The 13,028-nt window shown below is 42.6% G+C and overlaps 1 protein-coding gene across 1 annotated transcript in view; it reads right to left on the bottom strand.

Annotated features, from left to right (window-relative positions):
* Window positions 1–1,861: 1,861 nt before the first annotated feature.
* ELOVL2 (ELOVL fatty acid elongase 2) overlaps window positions 1,862–13,028 on the bottom strand; it is a 51,703-nt gene continuing 40,536 nt past the window's right edge. Inside the window, exons 4-8 of the mRNA XM_074575958.1 lie at window positions 10,057–10,134; window positions 8,730–8,901; window positions 6,475–6,599; window positions 4,496–4,630; window positions 1,862–3,852 (exon numbers count right to left, since the gene is read on the bottom strand). Coding sequence (XP_074432059.1) covers window positions 3,724–3,852; window positions 4,496–4,630; window positions 6,475–6,599; window positions 8,730–8,901; window positions 10,057–10,134 — 639 coding nt within the window. The 3' untranslated portion in view covers window positions 1,862–3,723. The remainder of the gene's footprint in view (window positions 3,853–4,495; window positions 4,631–6,474; window positions 6,600–8,729; window positions 8,902–10,056; window positions 10,135–13,028) is intronic.

The raw sequence follows: 13,028 nt of genomic DNA, 5'->3' as shown, positions 1-13,028 counted from the left end.
ATCCATGGTGCTAGACCTCACGTCCGCATGTTAATGTCTAGTATGGGACTTTACAGCAGCGCTCAGAATTGTTCTAGTTATGTTTTGAGATTGTTTTTATGATCATAGAATTGCCTAGGTTGGAAGGGACTTTTCAGGTCATCTAGTCCAACCATCACCCTAACTCTGACAAAAACCATTGCTAAACCATATCTCTAAGCACTATGTCTACCCGTCTTTTAAATGCCTCCAGGGATGGTGACTCAACTGCTTCCCCGGGCAGACTGTTCCAATGCTTGATAACCCTTTCAGTGTAAAAGTTTTTTCTGAATATTCAGTCTCAACGGCCTTGAATTTAAAGTCACCATTCAGTCTAAACTCACCATGAGTGAGCATGGTAACTGTGGAGCATCTCTGCCTTAGCGTTTTCCATTTCTAGGTTACCCTTCATGGCTGGAGCTGGAGGTCAAGGATTCCTTTCCACGTGGTTTCTGCAAACTAATGGCAAGTTGAGGTTGAACAGCTCAATCCAGCAAGACTTTTTCAGTGGGATTCTCTTCATGAAGGAGAAAGATGCTGTACTGATGCTTTTATTTTTCTTGCAGTACAAGTGATTAGATCACTCATGGGGAGAAACCTGATTTCCATTCTCTTCTCTGGTAAAACAAACTAAACCAAATATCTTCCATCTTTGGGGAGATGTGTGTCAATTAAAAGCCTCTCATAGCTGCCAAGTCTGCCCAGGAATTGCTGTAAGTTCGCATACTTCTTTCTAGGTGTTGACTGCTGATTTATTTTTGTCAGATAGAACTCCCAAATGAGGTGTTTTCAAACCTTTATATGGCAGGAACAACAGGCACAAGAAGCTGTGTTGCTGGTGAGGAAGTCTGGACTGACTGACAGGATTCTACATCTTGGCAAATAACAGGTAAGCCAGGCTCTTTCTCCCCGGGTATGTATGTTTGGGTGGAGAGCTGATGTTCTGTAAATTGTATCTCCACCACGCCTCAACTATGATGCTCCAGTTGTGCTTTGCTAATGCCCTCACGCTATCCTACGCAGCAAAATCTAGATATTTTTTTTCTTTTGGTGTTGTGTGGCACGTGAGAGTGCATTAAACTAAAGGTGAATAAAAGTAACTGGGAGTCAAACTCACTTGTCCTAATGAACGGGATGCATGCATTTTTCTCTCATGTGGTACTTGGAAATTTTCTTCTGTGAAAGTCAAGGCTGCTCTTTTGACCCATTTACAATTGATGAATCAAAAGGAACTCACCTGCCGAAGTGCGCAAGGCAGGAGAGCCTGGGAACAGGGAGGCAGCAGGGCCAGGATAACTTTAACAAGTCTGTCTGGATTGAAGTTTGGGCTGAAGGTGCATTTTCCCTCCAATGGAAAATGCAAACTCAGTATGAGGTATTCACGCCATCTACTTTGGGTATCTGAACTAAATCCCAGAGGAGGAGAGCTGGGAGCCTGTGTTGCCTCCAGAGCCACTGTTAAGCAGCAGGACTGTCCGGGAGGGACAGGGATGTTCAGTCTACCAAAAAAAAGCCATCTCAAGTAGGAAGTGTAAATAAACATCTTGTGTCTGCATAGTGTAGAAAACCGTTTCCTATCAACATAATTAGTATGTGTGTGAGCATGATGTGCAGAAATGCCACCTGCCCAGTCAACGAGGAGAGCAGAGCACAGCCAGCCATTGCACAAAAGCACGGGGGAGCTTTACATTGGTGTGTGTGGAGGTGGTGTGTGACGTCATGGAGGTTGTTCCTCAGTCTAAACGTCTGAAGAGCTTTCTGAAAAAGTTTCGTAACAAAAGTAGTCTCAAATAACTAGTTCCCAGCAGTTTGATGCCTTAAATAAAGGGGAGCGTAGACACCCTGATAGTAAAATGTCTTTATTTACAGTGTTATGTATTACAGGAAAATCAGTTTAAAAAGTCAATGCTTCTTTTTCTTCAAAGTTGCAGCATTTTGAAGATGTTAAGACAGATCTGAAGAATTGAAAACATACCTGATTCCAGCCTTCCTGGCCGGCCTGGATCTGCAAGGTGAGACCATCTTGGGTTTTTTTCCTTCCCTGCCCCACTCCCACCACCCCCCCCCCCAGCCCTTTGAGTTTCAAGTAAGGCATTTATTTATTTCAATTTCTTTTGAATGCAGTTTCAACACAAGAAAAGACAGTATCTGTGGGTTTGGTTGTGGTAGTAAACTTTAGCAGTTATCATGCTGACGTTGTCCACCTTGATGGTCAAATGCATACTTTGCTGTCAAAAAGTTAGGGACTCCACACAGACTAAAATCCATGCTGGGATACATAACCATGTTTTTGCCTGCCTTAGATGAATGGATCAAATGGATCAGCTGTTGCCTTGTGTGCCATCTTGGCAGTTCTTCCAATTCCCTCTGCCTTTACCTGGTTTCCAGCGTCAAGCTGACATCAGCAGAGCTCTGAAGCTCTCCATTTACCTATGGTCACGTACGTCACCTTCAGTCAAACCCACTAATTTCTTATAACTTCGGAGTTTTACAGTATCAACCAGAAAGATCTGCAAAGCAAAGTTTCTGGAAGGACCAATGAGAACTAGTATGTACTTTGAGTCCAGGCTTTGTTACTGTGGGGTTTGGGATTTTTTTTTTTGGGGGGGGGGGATCTCCTTGCTTTCGCTGCAGAGGATTGTGCCCCAGTCCCATCTGTTTCTCCAGTCAGAGACCAGTCTGAATAAGGCCCACCTAGCACAGAAATTCCTATTATAATGTGCTTTGCTTATTGCTGAATTCACTTTTAAGATTTTCTATGTCTTCCAATCTATTAATATGTGGGATGTCAGTTTGCTTCAGATTAGCAGTGCTTGGATAGGATTAACTTTGTGCACGTTTGCACTGAAAGGATTTATCTTTATTAAGTTGCTGGGCTCCTGTTTCTTTAAAAATCCATTTAGTCAGAACTCCTGTTAATTTATCACATCCAAAGTGACTTGTTTTGCTCTGGCTAGAGCTCAAAACCCCTTATCGTCGGGCAATGTCGTATATTCTAAATATCATATGGAGCAGCCCCACGTGCTACTAGTCCAGGCTGCTGCCAGCCTTTGTGGTGTTTGAGTCAGGTTTGAGTCTGTCTGACAACTCTGGGATGGTGCATGTGGGCTCTGCTCTCTGGTATATCCTTTCCCAGGGCTCCCATGGGACCAAAGGGATGGCTGCACCTTGCTGGTGTCCACAGAAGGGAACGTGCTTTGGGGAACGGCTGGGAAGCAGCAGAGAGGGTTATGGTGATAGAAACAGTAAGATTATCTTATCTTCCCCCCCTCCCCATCTTTTTTTCTGACCTTGACCACAGTTTAGCTGAATGCGTCGGGTGCGAAGCCTTGCCTGGAGACCTCTCATGGGTACAGAAAGCGCTCAGCGTGTTAGTCTGAACAGAGTCCTAACATTTTGAAGGCATTGATGGATTTCTCCATCAAGTGTTTTATAAGGCGTTTTTGTGTCAGCATTAGAGATGAGGAAAGAGTTTCTTTTTTCATGTGAGAAAGATCTTGGCCTTCTCGTTCTGATGGTGATTTTTGACAGGACAAGTACTTCTACTTGTTTTGTTAAAACCTAAATAGCCGTACATTAATAAGCGTCTGATACAAAGAACTGATAAACGTATTCAAATAGGTTTTAAGCTAAAGCTTGTAATTCAGTCTTTTTCTTTTTTTTTTTTTTTTTTTTTAGAAAAAAAAATCATAGGAAATGCTATACTTATTGTGCTTTCTTATCGTTCAGGAACCCATTGGCAGCAGCAAAGTAGTCCTTATGGAAACCGTTCTTGATTTCTGTTGTGACAGGGGTTTCCTTTGTAGCTGTTCTCGAAGGTGCTTTCCGGTATGTCTATAAAAGCAAAATCGAAAGTAAATGCTTGGATTTATTTAGTGCCCTCCAAACACTAATGGTTAACTGTAAAATGCAGCTGCCTGGTGTTTGTTGATGCGGATGTATAGATTTGCTTCAGACTGCGTTAAGGGAACTCTATTATTTTCACTGCTGTGCGTGATATTACCTTACTAGTATTACTGTAACACTTCTTGACGTCAAAAAAGATTTTAAGCCCTTTTCACTAGAAGCTCTATGTATGCAGGCAGGCTGGAGCAGTCCCTGCTAAAAAGACAGGGCTGCTTGCTTGTTTTTTTCCAAGGAGGGAGGAAGGCTCGAAAAGTTGCCCAACAGAGCAAATTCAGACCTCCTAAGTCCTGAATGCAGTGGTTGCTATGCGAGTACGGGATTGAGCCCTGGCACAAGACTGCACCTCATTGCAGTATGGAAGAGCTGAGCTGCAACGGGGAGGTCATCATTACTAAGCGTCTGTTTCTTGCAGAGGTTGCTGCATCTCTCATTCTTAACCGACGTACGTATTTTAATACAAACATATTTTAGGTACTGATGTTAATTCTACATGTGAGTTCATCAAGACTGCTGGGCAGAAAGTTCTTTCTTTTCCCCACCCCTGTCAGAAAGCTCTTGGAAGGCTGATTACCTTAATGTAGAAGTTTATGAAGAGAATGACCAGTGTGGCCATATAGGAGGACTGGAACATGAGGCAGCCAAACGGGAATCCACATGGCTTCACAGCTGCGCTGAGCGTGTGCACAATAGTGAGCAGAAACTGGAGCTGTGGAGGAAAGATCGTGCACGAGTATTTGCTGAGAAAGGGTTGGTGCTAGCTAAATCAAATATCACAAAGTCACCTAGTCCTGCTCTTTGAAAGTTCGAGTACTCCTGAAAACTATCCCTTTCTGAACCTGTGACTGTACTGCGAGGGTGAAAATGGCACTCCTATGAAACTGAAAAAACCCTAAGGGGTCAGATTTCTAAAAATACGAGTTTATGGGCCTAGTTGGCAAAATGAAAACCCTTTTTATTGTTATAAATCCTTTTATTTATTATTACATAGGGATTTTTCTGTCTTTCGGACCATGTCAAGGCAGGTACAGAGTTGTCTCTGTTACTGGGCAGAAATTCGAGAAAACTCTAGACTCCAGGCAATTGCTTTAGCAGTCTGAACTGAAACTGGAAATCCCAAGGTCGGAGGAGAAGTTTAGGTAGGCTGGTGTTGGCGTTAATGGAGTTAAGATGGGGATAAATGAAGCAAAAATGAGCTGGGGAAGGAATTGCTGAACGGAACGGAAATCCCAGGTCTGAGGAGAAGTTCAGGTAGGCTGGTTGGTTGTGTTAATGGAGTTAGGATGGGGACAAGTGAAGCAAAAATGAGCTGGGGAAGGAATTGCGGAAGGCTGTTGGTGTTTAGGACTGTGAACCACAGCCCACGCTGGTGCATCAGTTTCTCCCCAGCCAGCCGAGCGTGCCCTCGGTCCTGCCTGCTGGGGTGCACTTCAAACAGGGCAGCGTGTTTCAACTGCAGGGATGGTCTCGGCTCAGAGGAGCAGCATTTGCTAAACGCATTTCTACACAGGCATTTTTAAGCTCACTGCAGACGTCTGAACTCCCAAAATGATATCAACAGGCCCTGAGATTAAAAAAAGTGAAAGGAACTTTATTTCACATCAGGCCTTCTTGATGGGATATGCCTTCTTGATGTTCCCTTGATAGAAGACAACTTCTGCCTTCAGGGCTGCTTCTCTCGTGTTTTCTCACTTCTCTCTCTCAACTGCTGTGCAGCATTTTTTACATTTTATTAAATATGATATTACCGAGGTGCCCCCAGCTTTGCTGATGGGCTCAGCTTTGGCCAGCGGTGGGTCTGTCTTGGAGCCAGCTGGAGCTGTCTCTGTCAGGTGGTTTTTCTAACTTCTTAATCTGTCTATTTGCCATGATTAAGCAATGCCCATTTTCTACGCAAGAGTGAAAAAGTAATGGAATTTTATGGACTGTAGAGTTTCTACTGTATTGTAGAAAATATTTCTGAGTGTCATCTCCTTTATTAAGTTATGCAGTCTGTACTAGTGACTTAACTCTGCATGATGGGGTGGAGCATCTCTCCTACGAAGACAGGCTGAGAGAGCTGGGGTTGTTCAGCCTGGAGAAGAGAAGGCTCTGGAGAAAATTTATAGCAGCCTTCCAGTACTTAAAGGGGGCCTACAGAAAAGCTGGGGAGGGACTCTTTATCAGGGACTGTAGTGATAGGATGAGGGGTAACAGTTTTAAACTGAAGGAAGTTAGATTTAGATTAGATATTAGGAAGAAATTCTTTCCTGTGAGGGTGGTGAGGCACTGGAACAGGTTGCCCAGGGAAGCTGTGGCTGCCCCATCCCTGGAGGTGTTCAAGGCCAGGCTGGATGGGGCTTTGAGCAGCCTGGTCTAGTGGGAGGTGTCCCTGCCCGTGGCAGGGGGGTTGGAACTAGGTGATCTCTAAGGTCCCTTCCAACCCAAACCATTCTATGATAGCATTTTGATTTGAATTCTGTCTTAATTCTGCAATTGACAATATTTATCATTCAACTCTGGAATTTCGAAGGACTTCTAGTCATTAAAAAAGAGATTAAAATAGTTACATACCAATTGTGCCTGAGTGAGGTATTTCTTCCACCACAGATACTTGCGCATAGAAGGGATGACTGACAGTCCATAATAAGAATACATGAGTACGTGGATAAAGCTATTCAGAGTGGGTCCAAAGAAACCTATAAAAATCCAACAAGGGAAACATCTAATATATCAACTGCTAAAAGTGAGAGAAGATATTGTTAGCAATGCCTCCTGCATACAGCAAGTCTTCCTTCTGCGCTTGTCCTTTGCTAAATAAATTCCTGATGTGGAGAGATGCTGTCCTGGGGACAACTGACAAACTGAATGATACTTCCTACAGGCTTTTTCTCATGATGAATATTGTATTTTCATCCCATATCTTTCATTTTCTCCACTTTCCTTTTCTATTCTGTAGTTTACAGGTTGTTGCTGCTGTTCCCCTCCCAAAGCGGAGGGGGGAATGAGTCTCTCCGCTATCCCCGTAAGCTTTAGACGCCGCTGTGGGTGAGCGCTGCTGGTACTGCAGCTTAGTGCCCTGGGAGGCACCCGCTCCCCTGCTCCCTGATGCAGCAGCGAGGGCTTTACTCTGAATTAAACTCGCCTCGCCTGGCTGTGTTTGAGCACCCCTCTGATTTTCTTCAGTGGCTCTTCTGCTAGATGCAGATTGCCAGAATTTTACCCCAGATAATACCTTGCCACTCTAATCAGCTGTACTTAGTAACTACTAATTCTACAGCAAGTTAATTACCCTCTGTACCTTACAGACTATTGGCAAGCAGCAGCACTACTGCATCTGCTGTATGTTCATGTGTTTGATGGCAGTGCTTGACAACTACAAGACGATTTCACCAATTGTTTTGACTTTTTTTCCACTGATTAATTACTTAATAATTACTAATTAATTACTTAGCTACTGAATTTTTCACTCTTAATTAAAATAGTGCAAAGTTAGTGCCACGTGTGTGAAATACGTTCAGACACAACAGAAAGCACAAACCTCTGCTAAGTTGTTTAAGCCTCTGTAGGAAAAAACCAAACACCTTGATCTCCACTTCTAACTATAAGAGTGGTTTGCTTTGATTTTTGTGCTGTTCAAAATAAGTACCAACAAATGGGAATTCTGCTTTTTGTTCTGAAAAACACCTGCAACAAGTTGCTTTACAAAGCATTGCAGTGGACTGGGGTGACTCCCTTGAATAGCTCAGAGTGAGAAAACTGATTTTCTTCTCAGGCGTGGTAGTGCCACGCAGAGCCCCTGGCTCTATGAAGCCCTGGCAAAGCGTGCATGTTGTGAGACACCTGAAGTAGTTCTCTCCTGTTTGGACTTAGTCTACAAATACCAAGTGAAGCAGCTTGTGGAACATCTTCCCCACCTTAACAGGGGAGATAACAACAATTGCAACATCTTCTTAAGATCCAAGTCATTTAGAAGTTACTGTTGTGAAATATATTGGACCCAAGGTATAATGAGCCAAACGCTGCTGCTATATCAATATGAAATGTAAGACCTTATCAATTACTTCTGGCAGTTCTTTTCACCGTTCAAGTAGTAGTTTTGGGTTTTGCTACATGCTTGCTTGGAGGCAATGCTGACTTAGTTTGGCCTGCTGCCACAAAATTCCCTGAAAGTTTTATAAATTAACATTTGAAAAGTCTCTACTGCATAATGATATGAACTGGTAGCTGCTAAAACAATCCCTGATGGTAGAGAAAACTGTATTTTTTTGTTTTGTTTTTTTTTTTTTGCTATACTACTAGACAGATGTTGTATTTTCGTTTTAAAAAACCGACAAACCCGAGCCGGTATTTTAATTAGTGATTATTTAAGTGAAGTATCTTGCTATAGCAGAATGTCAGATTGATGCATCCAGGAGTCAAATTTGTAAAAGTACTATCGATTCATTTGTCGTGATTGATGCTGAGTCATGATTTCACCCTGCATCTGCTTTTGGAGCGCAGGTCCTGTACATGATTACTCTTGTGTACTACTCGTAAGTATTACCCTGTCTAAAAGTAGTTTGAAGAGAAGTAAATAATGAGAAGTTGTGGCAGCTAAGTGAAAAATCTAGGGCCTAACACTCAGATATTCCCCCCCCCCCGAACTTTTAACTGTGCTTCTAATTTTACTGCGATCTGCAGGTGTTTGGCAGTCCTGAAAGACGGGCTATGAACCTTTAAAGGTGCTGCCATATGGCACAGTGATACCCTTGCTTTGCCTGGTGGTGCGGTTCCCCTCCCGCAACAGGTGACTTGTACCCCAGGTGATGAAGCCAGCAGAGACTTACTTTGCCCACAAGGTATCCAGTTCAGGACACACCACCAAATGTTAAACATAGTGGCGTGGTGATACACGTGAAGGAAGGTGATCTGGCTGCTTTTCTTTCTCAGTACAAAGAAGATGGTGTCCATGAATTCAATTACTTTGGAAAAATAATACCACCACAGCACCTTGGCTACCTGTACGAGCAAGAACAAAGGAGCAGGAGATCACTATCTGTCAATAAAAGGGCTTAAATATTGCTGTACTTCCTCAGTCCCTAGGCATGCAACTTCCCAAAAGGCATTGATATCCTATTGAAGGAGGAGCACAAGCTCTTGCTTCGATTTTATTTCCCTTTTCAATGAGGCATTGTAGAAAAAAAATACATCTTTTCTTAAGTGATTGTATAAATATGTAATTATTTAAATATAATTTAAGAAATATAGGCTTTGAGGAAGGATTTTCTAATTGTGCTATTTTTTTTAATCGAAGATACAGTTGTGGGTGGGTTTTTGTGTGTGGTTTTTTTTTTTTGAAGGTTGTTACCATTTATACTTTCTTGGCACTGAAAAGATTTTGCTGGCAGTTTCTTCATTTTAAATAATGCATCTCTGACACTCAATACAATGGAATATACCCTCCTCTAGAGTTGAGATACTTTATCAGAGCTCAGGGTATGACCCAGGTCAGTTAAAGGCAGTTAGTTAAAACAGAAAGGGGGAAAACACCTTGTTGATGGGAAAAGGTATTTAACTGACCTTTTTCTTGACATAGCACACATAAATTCAAAGGTTAGGGAAAATTTTATATAGGTTAACTAATCTTTCTGCCCTTGAGCTCTAATGTTGTCTGGAAAGTGAGCCTGATGTGGGGAATGACAGAGGGTTAATACATGGAATTGCTGGGATGCAGAAATAAGGGTTGAAACTAGAGATGAGTCAGGCCAGCAAAACATCTCTGCAGTTTCCCAGAGTTTAGAGCTGGGCTTAAATCCATTTCCAGCTACAGCCCAACAAGCGTTACATTTTAGATGGCTGATTTTTGTTCCAAGTTTTAAAATATCCATATTCTCTATTTTAATAGTCAGGCAACGCTGTTTTGATCACAGATCTTGATATACGGCTTTTCAAAAGACTCCCTGTCATGCTTTCCACAGCGTTCAATGCAGATGCATCTGTATTGAATCAGAAAGATAACACTTCTTGTTTGCTGCCAGCTGTTAGGCAACTTGATTAAAACCCTCATGTTGAAGATGTCACTGATAATGTCGTTATTGCTGTGAAGGCAGCTATAAGGATGCGTAGGGAAGGGCTGCCGTGGATGCTGGGGGCTGAGCTGCTGCTGTCTCTCACCCGGATATCGGCCTCCCCGGCGCTGTGGAGGTTCTGGCACTGCAAGTTGTACCCTCCTTCCCACGTGGCAAGGATGAGCTGGAACAAAAAACACAGCAACGATGTTCGTGAAGAGACGTAGCCATTCGCTTTTACCCCCCTGCGGCTGTTCTGTGTTTATTGAAAAAAAATCAGTGCGGAAGTACAGTAGGTTCCCACTCCTTCTGTGAGCTGATGCTCTTAAACCCAGACCACTCGCTAGTATCTTCTGCTTTGAAATGGGAAAGGCGTCAGGTTGTGTTGGAGTCATAAAGTGAAATGGTACACCTCTTGCATTTCTCTGGCTTTAGAGCCTTCAAGGCATCCATTAAACTCTCTCATTACTTAGCGCAGTGATCCTCGCTCCAAAGCTTGTGCTTGAATGTTGTGTCTCTGTCCTGACGCACTATGAACAGAGCTTAACAGCTCCTTGTGCAAAACCGTCCCTGAGAAAAATCCCCCATGCCAAGCAAGCAAACAAAAGGCCAGTCCAAAGCAGTGCAATGGGAGAAATATTTCCTTATGCCCTACATCCCTTTATTCTGCACCGCTAAATGCAGGAGGAAGTAGAGGAGAGCGGGCATAGTGCTGAATGGAGACGTGAATAGACACACGAGCAATTTTTTAGATTCAGCACATGTCATGCTGGGAAGCAGACAGAGCAATGAAATGTCGGGCTACCGCACTCTGATGGAGCAGAAGGTTTCTAGAAAGCCATAGGGTGGCTTTTGATAGGGAATATTTTTACAGTAATGACCACCTAAAGCATTCAGCAGCTGTTTTGGAATAGGGAGCATAATTTATTGCCCATAAATGCTCTGTAGAGCCCTTTGATGATTTTTTTTTTTTTTTTTTTTTTTTAAAAAAAAGGTCTTACTTATTCTTGAATTTGTGAAAAGCGGGTTTTGAGGCCAAACTGAGCAAATCATATTCTGGGGTCTGTCTTCCTCTCTATGGAGAATGCAGTGAGCGATGGTGGGAGAAGTACATCAAATTGTTAAGCTGTAAGTGGAATTGCAAGATGCTGTGAGAAGTGAGTTGCTTTCAACTCTGGCACTGCATTCATGGGGAAGGTGTGTATCAGCGTCTGTACAGACTTTTCCCTCCACTTCAGACTGAAAATTAGTCTCCTGTGTTGAACGTGTGACAGTCTATACAAAAGCAAAGCAGAGAGATTCTTAGTAATCAAAGTGAACTAATTCCCAAAGTAAATACATTTAAAAATTATTATTGGTAATATTATCTGGAGAATCAGCAAATAGCCCAGAATGCTGCTTATAAATTCACGTTGAAAAGCAATAAAATCTGAAGAGACAACATCTCCTATTATTTTTTCTCTAAATTGCAATTCAGTGATTATTTCTCTAATTCAAATATAGTTCGTGTATGTGGCTAAAATAACGCATAGATATTGCAGAGAGAGATGAAAAGACAATTATGGATTGTTTTGCAGATAACTGCTACGTAACAGCTGAAACAAGCCCACTCCTTTTTGGAACAGCCTGTGTTTCGGTGGATTTGCCTATAGCATGTGCGGGTCACCAAACCGAACAGGATGGGACTGGAGTCTGAAAACAGGGGCAGCGGCAAAAAGCCAGCTAGAGGTCCTCATGCAAGTGCTCTGCGCAGCTGAGATCACAGCTTGTCCTGCCAAGCTGGCCTCTGCTTGGGTGCTGTGCCTGCAGGCCTGGGATGTTTGGGCTCTTCTCCTTCCCCCCCCCCCCTCCACTGCCATGGCAGGAGGGTGGGAAGGGGAGGCACGGGTCACACCTGCCCAGCTCTCATAACCTGCAGAGGTGCTGGAAGAGAAGGGAGTTAAAACTCCTTGAGGGGAAAAGCAAATTATGCCACTTCGTTTCCCCGTTTTCCGTATTATCTTCCAAATAGCAGTGGAAAAGGGGTTATTTCTGTTCTCTGAGTAGGAGGCAGCGGGCTTGCAGCTCACCAGCTGTCCCCTCCTGTGGCATGTCCTTGGTCCCCAGCTCTGTGCCTACACTGTAGCTGGCAATAGGTAGCAGCTTTGTGAGGGATGGGGAGATGTTACTGCATGGTGGCTTTTCTGGGTAGCTCCTCTCAGTGCCGCCTTTGTGCACTCTCTTGCCTTGGATTTTCTCTGCAAATAAGAGGTGACTGAGTGATCCCCAAACTGAGATTTTTTTTTTTTTTTTTTTTTTTTTTTTTTTAGAAAAAGCAAGTATAGCATTATTGACAGGCTGTTGTTGAAGGTTTGCTCTCAACTCTGTCTTGTTACTTGACAAATACTGAAGAAAATGGAATTGTCATCTTCTTGGCTGGGAGCAGTATGGTCAAACAGTGTCAGCAGCTCAGCTGGAGGCAGCATCCTGGATCCTAGCCTGGACATGATGTGCCTATAAAGTTTTTTAATCTAAAGCTCTTAAACAATTTTACCTTATGAAAGGTATGCAATTCTTAACATTTTCTTTCAAGATCAGTTAAAACAATTTAACTTAGTTGATTCTGTTGCATTCTATATCTGCAAATTCATACTTTTCCTCTGCTTAAATTCTTCAAATTTGTTCATTCCTCTCTTAATGTATCTTTGGGAATCTGCTTTTTTCAGGTTCCAATTGCACAAACACTTTACTCTTTCAACCTCTTTTTCTCTTCCTTTAACAACTAACACATTTTTTTCTGCTTTGCTGAAGATACCTAACCTCATAAAATCTTCTGTTACATTTCTGTGAAATGTTGGTTCACAGAAATCTGCTAGAAAAATTTACTATAAAAGATTTGCAAATGTTCAGATTTGTATATGATTACAATAGGCTGATTTTCAAAAATCTATTTTTGTGTTGTTTTCTTGTGTGTCAAAGGAGGAAACTTTCCTGCTGGTGCTGAATTGGCCTGCTTAGTTGTATCTCAAGTTTGTTTTGTTTTGTTTTTTCCCCTCAAGTATTCCATTCATAGCGCTCATGTTGGAAAATGAGATGAAA

This window comes from Larus michahellis, chromosome 2 (assembly GCF_964199755.1).
Source record: "Larus michahellis chromosome 2, bLarMic1.1, whole genome shotgun sequence".
Classification (NCBI taxonomy): Eukaryota; Metazoa; Chordata; class Aves; order Charadriiformes; family Laridae; genus Larus; species Larus michahellis.
The sequence above is the reverse complement of the archived record's forward strand: the minus strand, read 5'-3'. Positions and strand labels throughout refer to the sequence as shown.